Source organism: Saccopteryx bilineata, chromosome 1 (assembly GCF_036850765.1).
Source record: "Saccopteryx bilineata isolate mSacBil1 chromosome 1, mSacBil1_pri_phased_curated, whole genome shotgun sequence".
Classification (NCBI taxonomy): domain Eukaryota; kingdom Metazoa; phylum Chordata; class Mammalia; order Chiroptera; family Emballonuridae; genus Saccopteryx; species Saccopteryx bilineata.
Genome location: NC_089490.1, coordinates 228247710 through 228263413, shown reverse-complemented (window position 1 = coordinate 228263413; position 15704 = coordinate 228247710). Strand labels below are relative to the sequence as shown.

General features: G+C 43.5%; 1 protein-coding gene across 2 annotated transcripts; it reads left to right on the top strand.

Moving 5' to 3' along the window:
* Window positions 1-5150: 5150 nt before the first annotated feature.
* Window positions 5151-13998, top strand: DEGS1 (delta 4-desaturase, sphingolipid 1). Of its 2 annotated transcripts, none has more exons than XM_066237528.1 (3): window positions 5151-5338; window positions 10182-10924; window positions 13310-13998. In XM_066237528.1, exons 1-3 carry the CDS (start codon window positions 5257-5259, stop codon window positions 13454-13456), a joined length of 972 nt encoding a protein of 323 aa, XP_066093625.1. In that variant the 5' UTR covers window positions 5151-5256; the 3' UTR covers window positions 13457-13998. The 2 variants fall into 2 exon arrangements, with proteins under 2 accessions (XP_066093625.1, XP_066093630.1); XM_066237533.1 differs by lacking the exon at window positions 5151-5338 and adding an exon at window positions 5364-5493.
* Window positions 13999-15704: the final 1706 nt, after the last annotated feature.

The following is a 15704-nucleotide window of genomic DNA, read 5'->3' as shown; positions in this document are numbered from 1 at the left end:
AATAAAAAAATACAAAAGATTTTTGTACACTGATTTTCCATCTAGAAACCTTGCTAAATTCTTTTATTTTATTCTAATAACTCAATTCTATTTGTTTTTCTATATAGATGTTACCAATAGATATTAAATTGTATCAAACCTTTTTTCTGCTTCATTTGAGATGACCACATAATTTCCTTCTTTAATCTGCTTTTCTACCAATCTTGCATCCCAGTCAAATCGAGAAGCAGCCAGGAAAAAGGCATTGTTCCCTAGCTTTTACGATATAACCAGAAAGATTAAAGTCTCACAGGGAGGCCCTGCTTTCTGCATGATGCTAAAACAGATTAGACACTTCAGAGAAGTGTTTAATTTGATGGGCCTGAAGACCAACCCACAGAATCCTGTCTAACCAACCCCTCAAGAATGAGGCAATCAGCCAAGAGACATCATCCCTTCAAAGAAGTGAAGTCCAGAAACCTTGACAAGGTTGTGGCTGGAATAAACCTAGGGTTCAGGGGACATAGGTCCAGTGTGTATGATGCCCCCCAAATGGGCAGCACCAGCTACACTGCGTGAGGACAGCAGAGCAGAGGAAGCAACCAGCAAGGTGTGGTTTTCCCCCACCACACTCTCAGTTTATAGACAGTGTTAATATGTGCTTGTCTTCTAATTAAGTAACACATTTAAAAATAAGAGAAGAGAGTCTGACCAGGCAGTGGTGCAATGGATAGAGTATCAGACTGGGACCAAGATGACCCAGATTTGAAACCCTGAGGTCACCAGATTGAACGCAGGCTCACCCACCTTGAGCCTGGGTTCCTGGCTTGAGTGTGGAATCACAGACATGACTACCTGGTCGCTGGCTTGGGCCCAAAAGTCACTGGCTTGAAGCACAAGGTTGCTGGCTTGTGCTCAAGGTTGCTGGCTTGAGCAAGGGGTCACTTGCTCCGTTGTAGCCCCCCACCCCCGTCAAGGCACATATGAGAAAGCAATCAATGAACAACTAAGGTGCTGCAATGAAGAATTGATGCTACTCATCTCTCTCCCTTCCTGCCTTTTCCTATCTATCCCTCTGTCTGTGTGTCTCTGTCACATAAAAGTAAAAATAAGAGAAGATATTTATTGGCGATTAACTACTGATGGGAAGAGGTGTCTTTTATTTAGTGTCAAGGACTAAATGACATAAAATCATTACTGTGATTAAGATTTGTTTTGTTTGAAGAGAATAAAGAATGCCTTTTGCAATTACTCTTCCATGAATTAAAGTTGGCAAAGCCACCCCCAGGCTTTCAATACCAGTATTAGAACCCAGCTATGTCATTATCAAAATAGTCTTCCAAATGAACTGCCCATTCAAAAGTCAAACAAATAGAAAATGAAAAATCTGCACCTTGATTGCAAAAGTATGATCTGAAAAATACCTCACCTGCAATTTCCTAATGGCATCAGGAACTACTGGGACTCACCTCAGCTTTCAGAGCAGACTGGATAGTGTCTTTCTAGAATAACTGGTATGATTGCCTGAAGACAAATCACCTGGCAAGAGTAAGGAAAAGTTGCGAAAGCTAGAAAACACATAAAGAACTTTTAAGAGTCCTAACTAAGGAAATATGCCTATGTGTAATCAAAATATTTGTCAATCCCCACAACAATGCCAGAGCCAAATTCTTTTCCTTTTCTTTAGAATGTCAAAATCTATATTCCATTGAAGTGTAAAAGGTAAAAAAGGGGGGGGGGTTGTAAATAAAAACATTCTCTCTCCACCTTTTCCCTTAGACTCTCACTCTCCTTCAATGTAATCATTTTGGGGTATCTTTCAAAACATATTTTATGCATATCCAAGGAAAATATATGCATATTATATATATGCTCCCCTGCCCAAACCTGGTATTTTGCATTTAATAGTACATCTTGGAGATCAATTAATATTGACATATAAAGAACTTCCTCAGAGCCTGACCAGGCGGTGGTGCAGTGGATAGAGCATCGGACTGGGATGCGGAAGACCCAGGTTCAAGACCCCGAGGTCGCCAGCTTGAGCATGGGCTCATCTGGTTTGAGCAAAAATTCACCAGCTTGGACCCAAGGTCGCTGTCTCAAGCAAGGGGTTGCTCGATCTGCTGAAGGCCCACGGTCAAGGCACATATGAGAAAGCAATCAATGAACAACTAAGGTGTCGCAATGCACAACGAAAAACTAATGATTGATGCTTCTCATCTCTCCGTCCCTGTCTGTCCCTGTCTATCCCTCACTCTGACTCTGTCTCTGTAAAAAAAAAAAAAAAAAGAAAAAAGAACTTCCTCATTCTTTTGACTGGTAGTGTAGTATAACATTGTATGGTTAAGTGCATGTACAGTCGGTCCTCCATATCCATAGGTTCTATACCTGTGATTCAACCAACCAAGGGTTAAAAATACTTGAAAAAAAATTATTGTTGACAGGTACTATGTTGTTAGGCTTATAATGGTACAATGGTTGCACCCGTACTGACAGGACACATGCATTTCTCTCTTGTGATTATTCCTTAAACAGTATAGTATGACACCTATTTGCATAGCACTGGATTAGGTATTATAAGTAACCTAGAGATAAGTTAAAGTATACAGGAGGATTATGTAGTAGGTTATGTGCAAATACTAATCATTTTATTTTATTGTTATTTTTTTAATGTTTACTTTACTGATTTTAGGGAGAAGAGAGAGAGGGAGAGAGAGCCAGGAACACCAATCTGTTCCTGTATGTGCCTGACCAGGGACTGAACCAGCAACCTCTGTGCTTCCAGAGGATACTCTAACCAATTGAGCTATCCAGCCAGGGCCAAATACTAACCATTTTATATAAGGCTCTTATGTGTACAGTATCCAAGGGGGTCATGGAACCAATCATTCATAATACTGAGGGATGCCTATGCCCTAATTTATTCCCCCTAGTACAAATCTCTAGAAGACATGAGCTTAAACCTCACCCCAGCCCCCCCAAAAACCAAACTATAACTGCAGAGCAGTGCAGCGGAAGCATACTGGACTCATTAAAAAAAGAACAAAAACTGGCCTGACCTGTGGTGGGGCAGTAGATGTCCACCTGGAATGCTGAGGCTGCCAGTTCGAAACCCTAGGCTTGCCTGGTCAAGGCATATATGGGATGCTTCCGGCTCCTCTTCCCTTCTCTCTCTCTCTCTCTTTTTCACTCTCTCCCCTCCCTAAAATAAATAAATATATATTTTTCTTATTGAGTGAGAAGCAGGGAGGCAGAGGCAAGGAGGCAGAGCAGACTCTTGCATGCACCCGACCAGAATCCACCCAACAAGCCCCACTACCAGGCAAAGCTCTGCCCTTCTAAGCTGCTGCTCAACAATGGAGCTACATTAGTGCCTAAGGTGAGGCCATGGAGCCATCCTCAACGTCTGGGGCCAACTTTGCTCTTGTAGCAGGGGAAGAAAAAGAAAGATAGGGTTGGGAGAGGGATGGAGAAGCAGACGGTGAGTTTCCGCTGTGTGCCCTGACCAGAAATCAAACCCAATACTTGCATACACTGGGTCAATGCTTTACCAATGAGCCAACTGGCAAGGGAATAAAATCTTTAAAAAAAACACACAAAAACAAACCTCCTCCCAAAAACTATAATCATAATACTATGAACTATGAATACTAAAGAAACCAACAATTTTTTTCTTTTTCCTTTTTTTAGCAAGAGAGACAGAAAGAGGGACAGAAAGGAATGGAGAGAGATGAGAAGCATCAGTTCTTTGTTGCAGCACCTTAGTTGTTCATTGATTGCTTTCTCATATGTGCCTTAACCAGGGGGCTCCAGCTGAGCCAGTGACCTCTTGCTCAAGCCAGTGGCCGTGGGCTCAAGCCAGCGACCTTGGGGTCATGTCTATGATCCCACGCTCAAGCCAGGGAGCCCGCACTTAAGCTGGTGACCTCCAGGTTTCAAACCTGGATCCTTTGTGTCCCAGGCCCTCGCTCTATCCACTGCACCACCTCCTGGTCAGGCAACAATAATTTCTTAGTATTGCCACAGATCCAAGGAATATCTCTGAATTAAATTTAAAAACTTCGACCATTTGAATCAATCGAAATAAAGTTGATACATTCCAACTGGTTGATAGGTCTTTTAAGCCCTCTTTTAATCTATTGCCCCCCCCTTTTCCCCTTTCATTTTATTTATAGAACCCACAGAGGTTCCTACAGTCAGGATCATGCTGATTGCCTCTTTGTGGTGTCCTGTGTATTTCGTATACATTAGCAGTTGTATCTAGAATCTCGATCAGATTTGGTTGTGTGTGTCTTCTTTTATGATGAGGCACACCATGCCTGGTTATCCTTTTTATAACTTTAGTCATAGTCTCTTTTTAAAAAGAGAAGTGGCAACTAATTTTGAAACAAAACGTCTACTGTCACAGGAAAAGGCTGGGGCTCAGATGACTTCTGCGACAGATGGAAGGTGGCGTAATCATCTTGTAAGAGAAATGGTCACACTAGACCCCTTCAGGCCAAACAACACATTCCTCCTCGTTTTTCCTTTCCCATTTTTGCCACACACTCCGCATTTCTTCCTGGGGCATTATTTCCAGCTAAAAAGGGCTCCGTGACGTATCTGCTTTCCAGATGACTTCTGCGACAGATGGAAGGTGGCGTAATCATCTTGTAAGAGAAATGGTCACACTAGACCCCTTCAGGCCAAACAACACATTCCTCCTCGTTTTTCCTTTCCCATTTTTGCCACACACTCCGCATTTCTTCCTGGGGCATTATTTCCAGCTAAAAAGGGCTCCGTGACGTATCTGCTTTCCAACATTAAAACCTGGCGCGCGTCGCCACTTACTAATGACCAAGACCCCTCGTGGCCCGGCTCCAACCTTCTTCTCCAAGCGCTGAAGCCCAGGCTGAGGAAACTTGAGACCTTTCCTTCCTTTTCCACCTTTCTCCCGGGCGTGGGCGTGGGCGCGGGCAGCGGACGGACAGGCCCAAGGGAGCCAGGACTCGCCGGAACCGGGCTCCCCAGCGGCTGGCCCACTCGCAGAACTCAGAACCCCGCTTTGCTGAGGGGCGGAACCCCGACCCTTCGCGGGGGCCCAGGAGCGCCGCGCACGCGGGTCACGTTCCTGGCCGGCCTCGGGGGCGGGGCCTGAGGGAAGGGAGGAACCTGCAGGGGGCGGGGTCTCAGGGCTCCGCCCCGTCCCCCGTCAGCCCCGCGGTCTCGCCCGCCGCCGGCTAACAAGAGCCGGGCTAGCAGCGGGAACCGGGAGCGGGTCAGCCAGCTGCCGCCGCCATGGGGAACCGCGTTTCGCGAGAAGACTTCGAGTGGGTTTACACGGACCAGCCCCACGCCACCCGGCGCCAGGAGATCCTGGGTGAGGAGCAGGCCCGCGCCCCGTTATGTGCGTGCGCGGCCTCCCGCCGCCGGGGCGCGCTCTCCCCGCGCGGGCACTTCGCGCCCGTGGGCGCCCCAGGCCCGTTACGATCTGACTCCCTTCGAGTCCCACCGCCGCGCGGGTGCCCCGGCAAGGTGGGCAAGGCCGGCAAAGCCGGGGCCTGGCGCTCCCGGGCTCGGGCTCGCCGGAGGGTAGGGAAGGGGACGGGGCGGAGGGAGAAGGGGGCGAAGTGGGGGAAGGGAAGTTTCCGGTGCTCCAGCCTGGCCGCCGGCTCAAGCCCTTTCTCGGGGAGGCGCGGACGTCCGGTTGGGGCGAGAGTTTGCGAGAAGCCTGGTCCCCCGGGAAGGCCACCCTTGGATGAATGCTCTCATTTGGAGATCCGTGTGCCCCCGGTGGGCGTCGTTTCCTCTTTCCTTCTCCTCCCCAATGGGCCGCGGTGAGGCCAGACCAGGACCGAGTGCGAAGCAGGGCGTGGTCCTGGAGCATTGGGGGTCCACGCGCGCGCCATCCAGGCGGGGGCGGCCGCCTCCCTGTCCCCGGGGACAGGCCAGGACTCGACCAGTGTGACCCCTGAGGCTTCTCGGGACGCGTCCTGTGCGATCACGCACGTTGATCCTCCAACTAGCCTGTGACGCAAGAAAGGCAGCTTCATATGTGTCTTTCATCCATCCCGGTTCTGTGAACGAAAAGACTCAGATATGCCCAAATGAGCCCGTTGGCCCCCTGTCTGCCAACTAGGCCAAGGCAACTCTCTAGAGGTGGAAGGCGCTCAGCTATTTGGAGCTTCTATATCATGAATTCGCTTTTCTCTCTCAGGTTACTCAGTGATAGGCTACTAACTAAGCACTGTGTTGAGAGCTACGCTCTTACGAGCTAAGAGTAAGTAAATGTTACCAGGAGTTCTAACCTGGATTAGACTGCCTCCAAAGTGGATGCTTTTCACCTCTTTGCTATTACTTCAAAAATCAGGAAGCTGGCCCTGGCCGGTTTGCTCAGTGGTAGAGCGTCGGCCTGGCGTGTAGAAGTCCCGGGTTCGATTCTCGGCCAGGGCACACAGGAGAAGCGCCCATCTGCTTCTCCACCCCTCCCCCTCTCCTTCCTCTCTGTCTTTCTCTTCCCCTCCCGCAGCCGAGGCTCCATTGGAGCGGGGATGGCCCGGGCGCTGGGGATGGCTCCTTGGCCTCTGCCCCAGGCGCTAGAGTGGCTCTGGTCGCAGCAGAGCAACGCCCCGGAGGGGCAGAGCATCGCCCCCTGGTGGGCGTGCCGGGTGGATCCCGGTGGGGCACATGCGGGAGTCTGTCTGACTGTCTCTCCCGGTTTCTAGCTTCAGAAAATTAAAAAAAAAAAAAAAAAAATCAGGAAGCTAATGGGTGGCAAACTGAATTAGAGGATTCTTTCTCATATATAACATTTCCCTAGTTGATCCCAGCACCCATTTACCCAGTGAAAACAAAGAGCAAGCGCCTGCTTTTTGCCAGCCGAGGTTAAGTTTGACATTTCATATTTTCACAGAAACAAGTTAATGGATCCTTTGAAATGAATTTTAAAAAATTGAATCAGAAAATTGGGAGCTTGAGCCTTTACAGGTGCTATTAAAAGTAGCTTTTTAAGAGACTGGTTCTTGGATGCTTATTTTTCTTTTTAGTTAAAAGGTGTATTTTGCAAATCACACATAAAATATATACCTTATCAACATGCTGCATATGAATAAGATGTCTCCCTGTGAAAAGCAGCTCCTGAATACTGGATTTTAGCTCTTTAATATTCAGAAAATCAAGGAAGTAAAGGTGTTTATTGATGCTTATCTCAACACAGCCTTTCCCACACACTTATCATCACTGAACCATTTCGCTTGGAAAGCTAAAAGGACTACGTATTTCTCAATGAGAATATAATAATCTGTTTGGCTTGTGGTGGCGCAGTGGATAGACTGTCCACCTGGAATGCTGAGGTTGCAGGTTCAAAACTCTGGGCTTGCTCAGTCAAGGCACATATGACAAGCAACTATGACCCACCTCGCTCCCCCCACCCACCCTCTCCTCTCTCTGTAAAATAAAATGCTTTTTAAAAAAAGAAAAATCACCTAACCAGGTAGTGGCGCAGTAGATAGAGCATTGGACTGGGACGCAGAGGACCCAGGTTTGAATCCCCAAGGTCGCTGGCTTGAGCCCAAAGGTCTCTGGCTTGACCCAAGGTTTCTGGCTTAAGCTCAAGGTCCCTGGCTTGAGTAAGGGGTCACTCGCTCTGCTGGAGCCCCCTGGTCAAGGCACATATGATAAAGCAGTCAATGAAGAACTAAGGAGCCGCAATGAAGAATTGATGCTTCTCATCTCTCTCCCTTCCCGTCTGTTTGTCTCTATCTGTCTCTCTCTCCGTTACAGAAAGAGAGAAAGAGAGGGAGGAAGGGAAGGAAGGAAGGAGGAAGGGAGGAAGGAAGATAGATCATCTTTCCATTGGGTGTAAATACTTCTCCCTGTTCCATTTCAGGGGTGGAATATTAATAAAGATAAGAATCTGGAGATTTATTTACATTAAATGTCAATAATAAGAGATACTTCTGAAATCTGTCAGGTTTTTGAGAGAGACGCATGAAGGAGCATCAGATATTTCACAACATCTGCACACGAAATTTACACTTAAGAGTTATGTTAAAAATAATATTAAAAAAGGCATCTGAAATTAATGAGGGTTTGAGATTAAACTTTAACTGTGGGTCAAATAATAAATTACAAGAAATGCTCCTTTTACTGCTATAGTTACACAGGGAAATAGTATTTTTTAACATTTTTAAGATACAATTCACAAACTACAAAATTCATCCATGTAACTTGTACAATTCAATGTTTTTTAGTGTATTCAGAGTTGTGTGATTATCATTTCAATCTAATTTTTAGGACATTATTGTCACCTCCAAAAGAACCCTACACTCATTAGCAGTTCCTGGCCCCCACTTTCAACCCCCAGTACTTAGCAATCACTAAGCTATTTTCTGTGTCTGTAGAATTTCCCATTTGGGACATTTCTTACAAATGAAATCATATAATACTTGGTCTTCTGTGACTGACTTCTTTCACTTGGCATAATGTTTTCAAGATTCATTCATGTTGTGCATAGATAAGTATTCTATTCTTTTTCGTGGCTGAATAATATTCCATTGTATGGCTATACCACATTTCATTTATCCAGTCATCACTCAGTAAGCTTTTGGTTTGTTTTTACCTTTTAACTATTATGAACAATGCCTGGGTGAACAGGCACATAAGTTATTGTACGGCTGTGTTTTCATTTCTCTTAGGGAGCTATCTAGGAGTGGAGTTACTAGGTCCTAACTTTGAGGAACTGCCAAACTGTTTTTGAAACCAACTGCACCATTTTACGTGGTCACCTGCCAGTGACATCCTTGTCATTGCTTCTCTTTTGTATTAAAAACAGCTCTTCTAGTGGTGTGAAGAGGTATCTCATTTTGGTTTCAATTTGCATTTTCCTAATGACTAATAATATTGAGTATCTTTCATGTGCTTCCTGGCCATTTGTATATCTGTTTTGGAAAAAATGTCTTCAAATTCTTTGCCCATTTTAATTGGATTAGTAATTGTAAGAACTTTAAGAGTATAAGAGTAATTTTAAGAGTTTATATATTCTAGATAGAAGCCACTTACAAGATAGATGATTTGCAGTCATTTTCTCCTGTTCTGTGGGTTGTCTTATCACTTTATTGATGGTATCGTTTGCAACATAAAAGAAACTAGAAGAGTTAGTCACCTTGTACAAACACTATCTTTATTTCTTTATATGACTGAAATAACTTCCTATCTTATATTTTAAGATTTTTATTGAATTCTTCATTTCACATTTAGAGAAAAGAGGATATGCCTGCTTTTTCTCCTTTTTATTTATTTATTTTGAGAGAGAGAGAGAGAGATAGGAACGGAGAGATGAGAAGCATCAATCATTAGTTTTTTGTTGCACATTGTGACACCTTAGTTGTTCATTGGTTGCTTTCTCATATGTGCCTTGACCACAGGCCTTCAGCAGACCGAGCAACCCCTTGCTTGAGCTAGCAACCTTGGGTCCAAGCTGGTGAATTTTTGCTCAAACCAGATGAGCCCACGCTCAAGCTGGTGACCTCGGGGTCTCGAACCTGGGTCCTCGGCATCCCAGTCCGACACTCTATCCACTGCACCACTGCCTGGCTAGGCGCTTTTTCTCCTTCTTTATCTCTTGAAGAACATTTTGACTGACTTGTCCCAAGAAAAAGGTCTTCTTTAGAACTTTTGCCTTCCTGAGCCCAACATACCTGGCAACACAAGTAAAACCAAAGACATTCACTCCCTGTGGGTAGTACAGTCCAGAGAAGACTCAGCCTTTGCCCTTAGCGTCACTTTCCTAAGTATTAAATATATTATCAGACACACAGAATAGATTTACCAGACTATGACTTTAACTTTATAAAACTTATAAATTTAGTATACAGAGAATTGTTAGGGATAAGAAAGGAATTGGATAACATGAAATCTTGATCATTTGTGACTCTCTGTTAACACGGAAAGTCTACATTTTAAGGCTAATTTTTCCTACATAAATTCTCAATTTGTTGTGACACGTATTTAGTAACCTTGCTATTAGAATCTTCCTGTGGAAGGCAGCTATGCTCACCACTATACCACCAACGCAATTCCTGTGGATATAAGGTCTAATAGAGGGCATATAATGATTTGGAAAAAGGAAAACAAATGAGTTAATTTAATTGGTGTTGATTTAATTATAATTGTAGAACTATGTACTTTTCTCAGTTCCTGATTGGTTTGTTTTTTCTTTACAGCAAAGTATCCAGAGATAAAATCCTTGATGAAACCTGATTCGAACTTGATATGGATTGTCATTATGATGGTTCTCACACAGCTGGTTGCATTTTACCTAATAAAGGACTTGGACTGGAAATGGGTCATATTTTGGGCATATGCCTTTGGCAGCTGCATTAACCATTCGATGACTCTGGCCATTCATGAAGTTTCCCACAATAGTGCCTTTGGCCACTACAAAGCCATGTGGAACCGCTGGTTTGGAATGTTTGCTAATCTTCCCATTGGTGTTCCATATTCCATTTCCTTTAAGAGGTACCACATGGATCACCATCGATACCTTGGAGGTGATGGCATTGATGTGGATATTCCAACTGATTTTGAAGGCTGGTTCTTCTGTACCACTTTCAGAAAGTTTATATGGGTTATTCTTCAGCCTCTCTTCTATGCTTTTCGACCTCTGTTCATCAACCCCAAACCAATTACTTACTTGGAAATTATCAATACTGTGGTCCAGCTCACGTTTGATGTGATAATTTACTACGTTTTGGGAATTAAATCTTTAGTCTACATGTTGGCAGCATCCTTACTTGGTCTAGGCTTGCATCCTATTTCTGGACATTTTATAGCTGAACATTACATGTTCCTGAAGGGACATGAAACTTACTCGTATTATGGACCTCTGAATTTACTTACCTTCAATGTGGGTTACCATAATGAGCACCATGACTTCCCCAACATTCCTGGGAAAAACCTTCCACTGGTAAGTAAGGAATATGATACATATTCTAATTTCTGATAGCTATGTGATAAAAATTAGTCTCAATTTGCTTATTTTAGAAGGGAAATAGTATATTTAGTGAGCTTCTCATCAGAGAAAAGAAGAATGTAAGTTTTGAGTCGGCCAGCCTAATTCCAGTTCACTCTCCTGGATCCCTAAGCCTAGCAGTAACACTTAGGGTTTGCAAGTATAGGGGGATCTACAAAGTCTGCTGGCATATGAAGTAATTCAGAAATGAAAAACAAAATCCCTCTGTGAAGTAAGTAAACATTCACGTGACCTTCATCACTATTAACCTGAATAGGCTTAACTAAGATTTATGTGTTGATTTGTTGTGGAATATAAATGTCTGACCTAACTGACATGCATGCATGTAAGTGAACTCAATTTCCTATGCTACCAACCTCCCAGAGACAGGGCCATCTGTTTCCCTTCTCAGTAGACTTTTAGTATATGGTTTGTGGATTAAGTGAAAGACATGTGACCTTCATCCTTTTACTCCTCCAAAACTTCAGGTGTCTTTCTGGTAAATTATTCTGTTAGACTTCCCATCTTCAAAATGGGTAGTTTTTAGAGTTCTGTTAATCAAAAATGTTTCTATAATTCTAAAAAAAGTATGTATGTATGAAATATAATATTAGTTTTTCTTATTTTTTTTTAAAGCTGATATAAGGGGATCGTAGCCAGATATTCTGTGTGTCGTCTCACCCAAATTTTATAGATTTTCTCCTAAGTTTTTAAATGTTGGCCGTTTAACTGTTATATTTGATTGTTGATTGGGTTCACAATTGAGGAAAGAAAAACCTAGAATGGACATTGACATTACATCAGAGGGGAGATTGTGACTCTGGATTGTATAATAGATAGATAATGTGTTGATGTTAAATTTCTTGGAAATGATAATGGTACCATGATTTTGTAGGAGAATGTCCCTGTCCTCAAGAGATACATGTTGATTATGTAGGGGGTGAAATATCAGGCATAAATTGTCACATAATGTCTGCAACTTACTTGCAAAAGATTCAGCAAAAAAAGCCAAGTATGTGGTATGTATTACAGAGAGAGAAAGTGACTATGACACAGTGGTAATCAATGTGTGGGCCTAGGGGAAGATGACTGTTCCTTCAACTTTTCTGTAGGTTAAACATTTTTTTAATAAAATGGGGAAACACACCATACAGCTGTACCAAGAAACCGGTGTAATATGACACTACTTTATCACTCAGCCCACATGCTGGCCTGAACAGATCATGTGGCCTTTGCTTTCAACAAGAGAATCTTTCCCAACATCAGCCACATACTCTTACTTGTTATTTTCTTGAACAGCCCCCAAACTGGAAACTTAGTTCAGGCATTATTCAGCTTCAAGGCCCATCAGTGTCTTTTCATTTCCCCCTCCATTTCATGCTGTTTTCGTACTCCTTAGCTAAACTGACATCCTCAGACTTCTCCCATTCTCCTTTTCCTTTATCTATCAAGGAGTACATACCAAGGACGTACTTATCAAGGATTATCTTGTTCTTTTTACTTTTTCTGAAAGATACTATCTCCTACCTATTCTAGCTGTTTCAATACATGGGTTACTGCTGGCTTTGACATAAGTTCAATGTGGACTGAGATCCAGGTTTATTGGTATGTGTGTGGTCTGTAGATCTTCCTCATTCAGGAAAGACTTGTAGGAAGTTTGGAAAGACTGATCAAAGACATGACGTCACTCTGTTTTTTCTTTTTCTGTCTCTTTTCATCATCTTGGATTATGCTTTTTTGTTTTCCTTTGGGATTTATTAGGCTAGTTTCTGTACATTTTGACAAAGCCACAAAACGATTATTATTCTCAGCACTCACTGGTTGTGCTTCCTGGTCACACTGGCATTTTTAAGAGACATTTTTAACTTGGGATGCACAGGTGCACACTCGATAGGTGCTTAATTTCTATCTAATTGGCATGCCATAACAATTATTAGTGTTTGCAGGTTCCTTGATGGCAGGAGTCAGATGTTACCTTTGTATTCTGAAGTGCTGACCATGTAGCGTGTGCTTGAAAAATGATGTGTCTGTCATTAAAGATTCCAAGGATCAAACTTTACAAAAAATCCAGATATGTAGTTCCTCAGAACTTGATAGAAAGCATCAGTAACCCTGGGGGGTCAAGTATGTTTTACTGTTGAAATGCAGGCTGCGTTTTGTTTAAAATTCCTGAAGCTGCTTCAATGATTGATTGATTGACTGACTGACTGACTGATTGGACAGGTTAGGAGGCAGAAAGGTCTCCTGGTTTCTCAGTGTTTCTGTCAGACATTTGTCTCTTGTCTTCATAGGACTCAGTGAACCCTTATTATTCATTTTGCTGTAATATCTCCCTTCTAGGTGAGGAAAATAGCAGCTGAGTACTATGACAACCTGCCCCAGTACAACTCCTGGATCAAAGTCCTATATGATTTTGTGATGGATGATACAATCAGTCCCTACTCAAGAATGAAGAGGCATCAAAAAGGCAAGGTCGAACTGGACTAAATGTCATCATAGCTGAAGGACTGCCTCTCTGATACGTCACAGTTGCCAACAAGGTGGAGTTTTTGCATCATTCAGCCATGACCAGTGACGTTTAGAAGCTGCCCTCAGACAGTTCCAGAGTCTGGTCCCCCTGGCTTTTGGCAGCCAGCCGTCTCTGCAGTGTTCAGCTTTACTCACAGGAAACTGTCCGTCCTATTGTCATTGAAGATGGCGTCTGACGTTTTGTAAGCACATCATAAGAAAAGCTTTTGAAAAGCTACTTCTTGTATATTATTTTCACTATAAAGTTTTGCTTTATTAAAACAGCTACCAACCTGAATATGTAGTTCATCGCAGTAAATAGTATTTATCAAATTTTTGTATTTTACATTCTTTATATTAATATGCTAACCAAGGTACTGGGTGAGCTTACTTTAAAATTTCACCAGAAAAAAAAGGGCCTGGAAATATCTTTTACTTTTAATTTTTCCTGGTGGTCATGGGACTTAAATTAGACACTGCTGAACCCTGCACAGCCTATCAATAAAGTGCTTCATGAATCAGATTGTGTCCACCACTTGGCTTCCTTTTTCAGGTATTCTAACTCAAATGAGCAGCTCGGCTGGTCGTTTCACATCCACTCAGTGCAGTAGAACCTGGCTGTGGGCTGATGGTGGACAGTTGGTCTCAAGTAGCTAATGTCGTGGCCGTTGTTGGGCTGGCAGTCCTGGTTACCCAAAGTGTGTCACGTTGGTACCGTTAGTGTAACATGTAACTATTTGCAAAATAATTTCTTGAATATATGGTATCAAAAAATTAATAGTCTACAGTTTGTACACAGCACCTACCTGCAGGCATCCTTCACAGGACCTATTATAAAAGGCCTGTTTTTATTGCTAGCCACTGGAGGGGGTTCTCCCCAGCTGAGTGGAAGGCTAGACTCCACCCTCTGGTCTGGCAGACCCCGTTTCCTCCTCAAAGGACTCACTCGGCTTTCCCTTCTTGCTCCTCCTGCCTAGGAAACTTCCTAGTATTTCTGAACCATTGCTTAAAAAAAATCATTGTTTTAAAGGGTTTTTTTGTTTTGTTTTTTTAACTTTTCCAATTTATTTGAGAGAGAGAGAGAGAAGCATCAACTTGTTCCACTTAGTTCCATTTATTTAGTTGTATACTCATTGGTTGTTGCTCTTATGTGCTCTGACTGGGAATTGAGCTTGTAACCTCAGGGCTTCAGGGTGACACTTCATCCACTGTGCCACCTGGCCAGGGCCATTGCTTTAAAATTTACAGTGATAATAGAACCAACTTTACAAGAGAACCAACTTTCCAATTTAGATATACTGGGTCAGTCGGGAAAAAGTTATCTATGAAACATTCCTGTGGAGTGGATGCTAGACAAGAAATAGCCTGTGTGTTCTCACCATGCCCTCCAGGGCCCCTGCCAGGGGGACTCAAGCCAGTGGCTGCAGCTGCCAGGCAATGTTGACACTCAGTCTCCTGCCAGCTCAGCCCTCAGTATCCCTTTACCTGCTGGATGCACAGAGGGAATGAATTAATCATCCTTCCCCGGACCTGCTGTCCTTGTTACATTACCACTACCTGCCTGGACAGAGGTTCCAGCCTGCTAGCCCATCTCCTGACCTGTCTGGCTCCCACCTGCCAACTCGGTCCATTCCTTCTGCCACTGGCAGTGACTTTGCCAAAGAGAGATCCCTAATCTGTCTGCAGTAGGGCCCCGGCTCCTCTAAAACACAAGGATGAGTCCTTAGAAGTCATTCAGTGGCTTTGCATGAATCCTCCCTTTTGCCTATATCCCTCCATTTCCATTTCTGGTCTGGGGAGCTTGTCCTTAGAGATTCACACCAACCTTCCATAGCTGATCCACACTTCCCCAGCGGGTCAAGTGCCACTTTTTTTGACTTTCAGATGGTTATTACCTCATTCAGGGCCCACCCACGTGTTTTGAAAATAGGCAGTTTCTTTTCCCCAAGGCTGTAACTGCGTATGGGCAGAAATATCTTTCCTTTCTCAACTCGCTGAACCTGGCAGGGTCAGTGCTTGGCTCGAGTGACTGTGTAATGGAAGGCAACCAACAGAGATCGTCCCTGAACTCGAAAAACTCTAAAACAAAGCAAAAGATGGAGGGTGTTTGGATAACCAGGAAGTGTGGCACACTGACAACTGGACATTTATTGAGCTTCCTTACTCTGCACCAAGTTTTTTCTGTGCATTATCTTAATTCTCAACATTTCTCAGATGTTGATAGTAC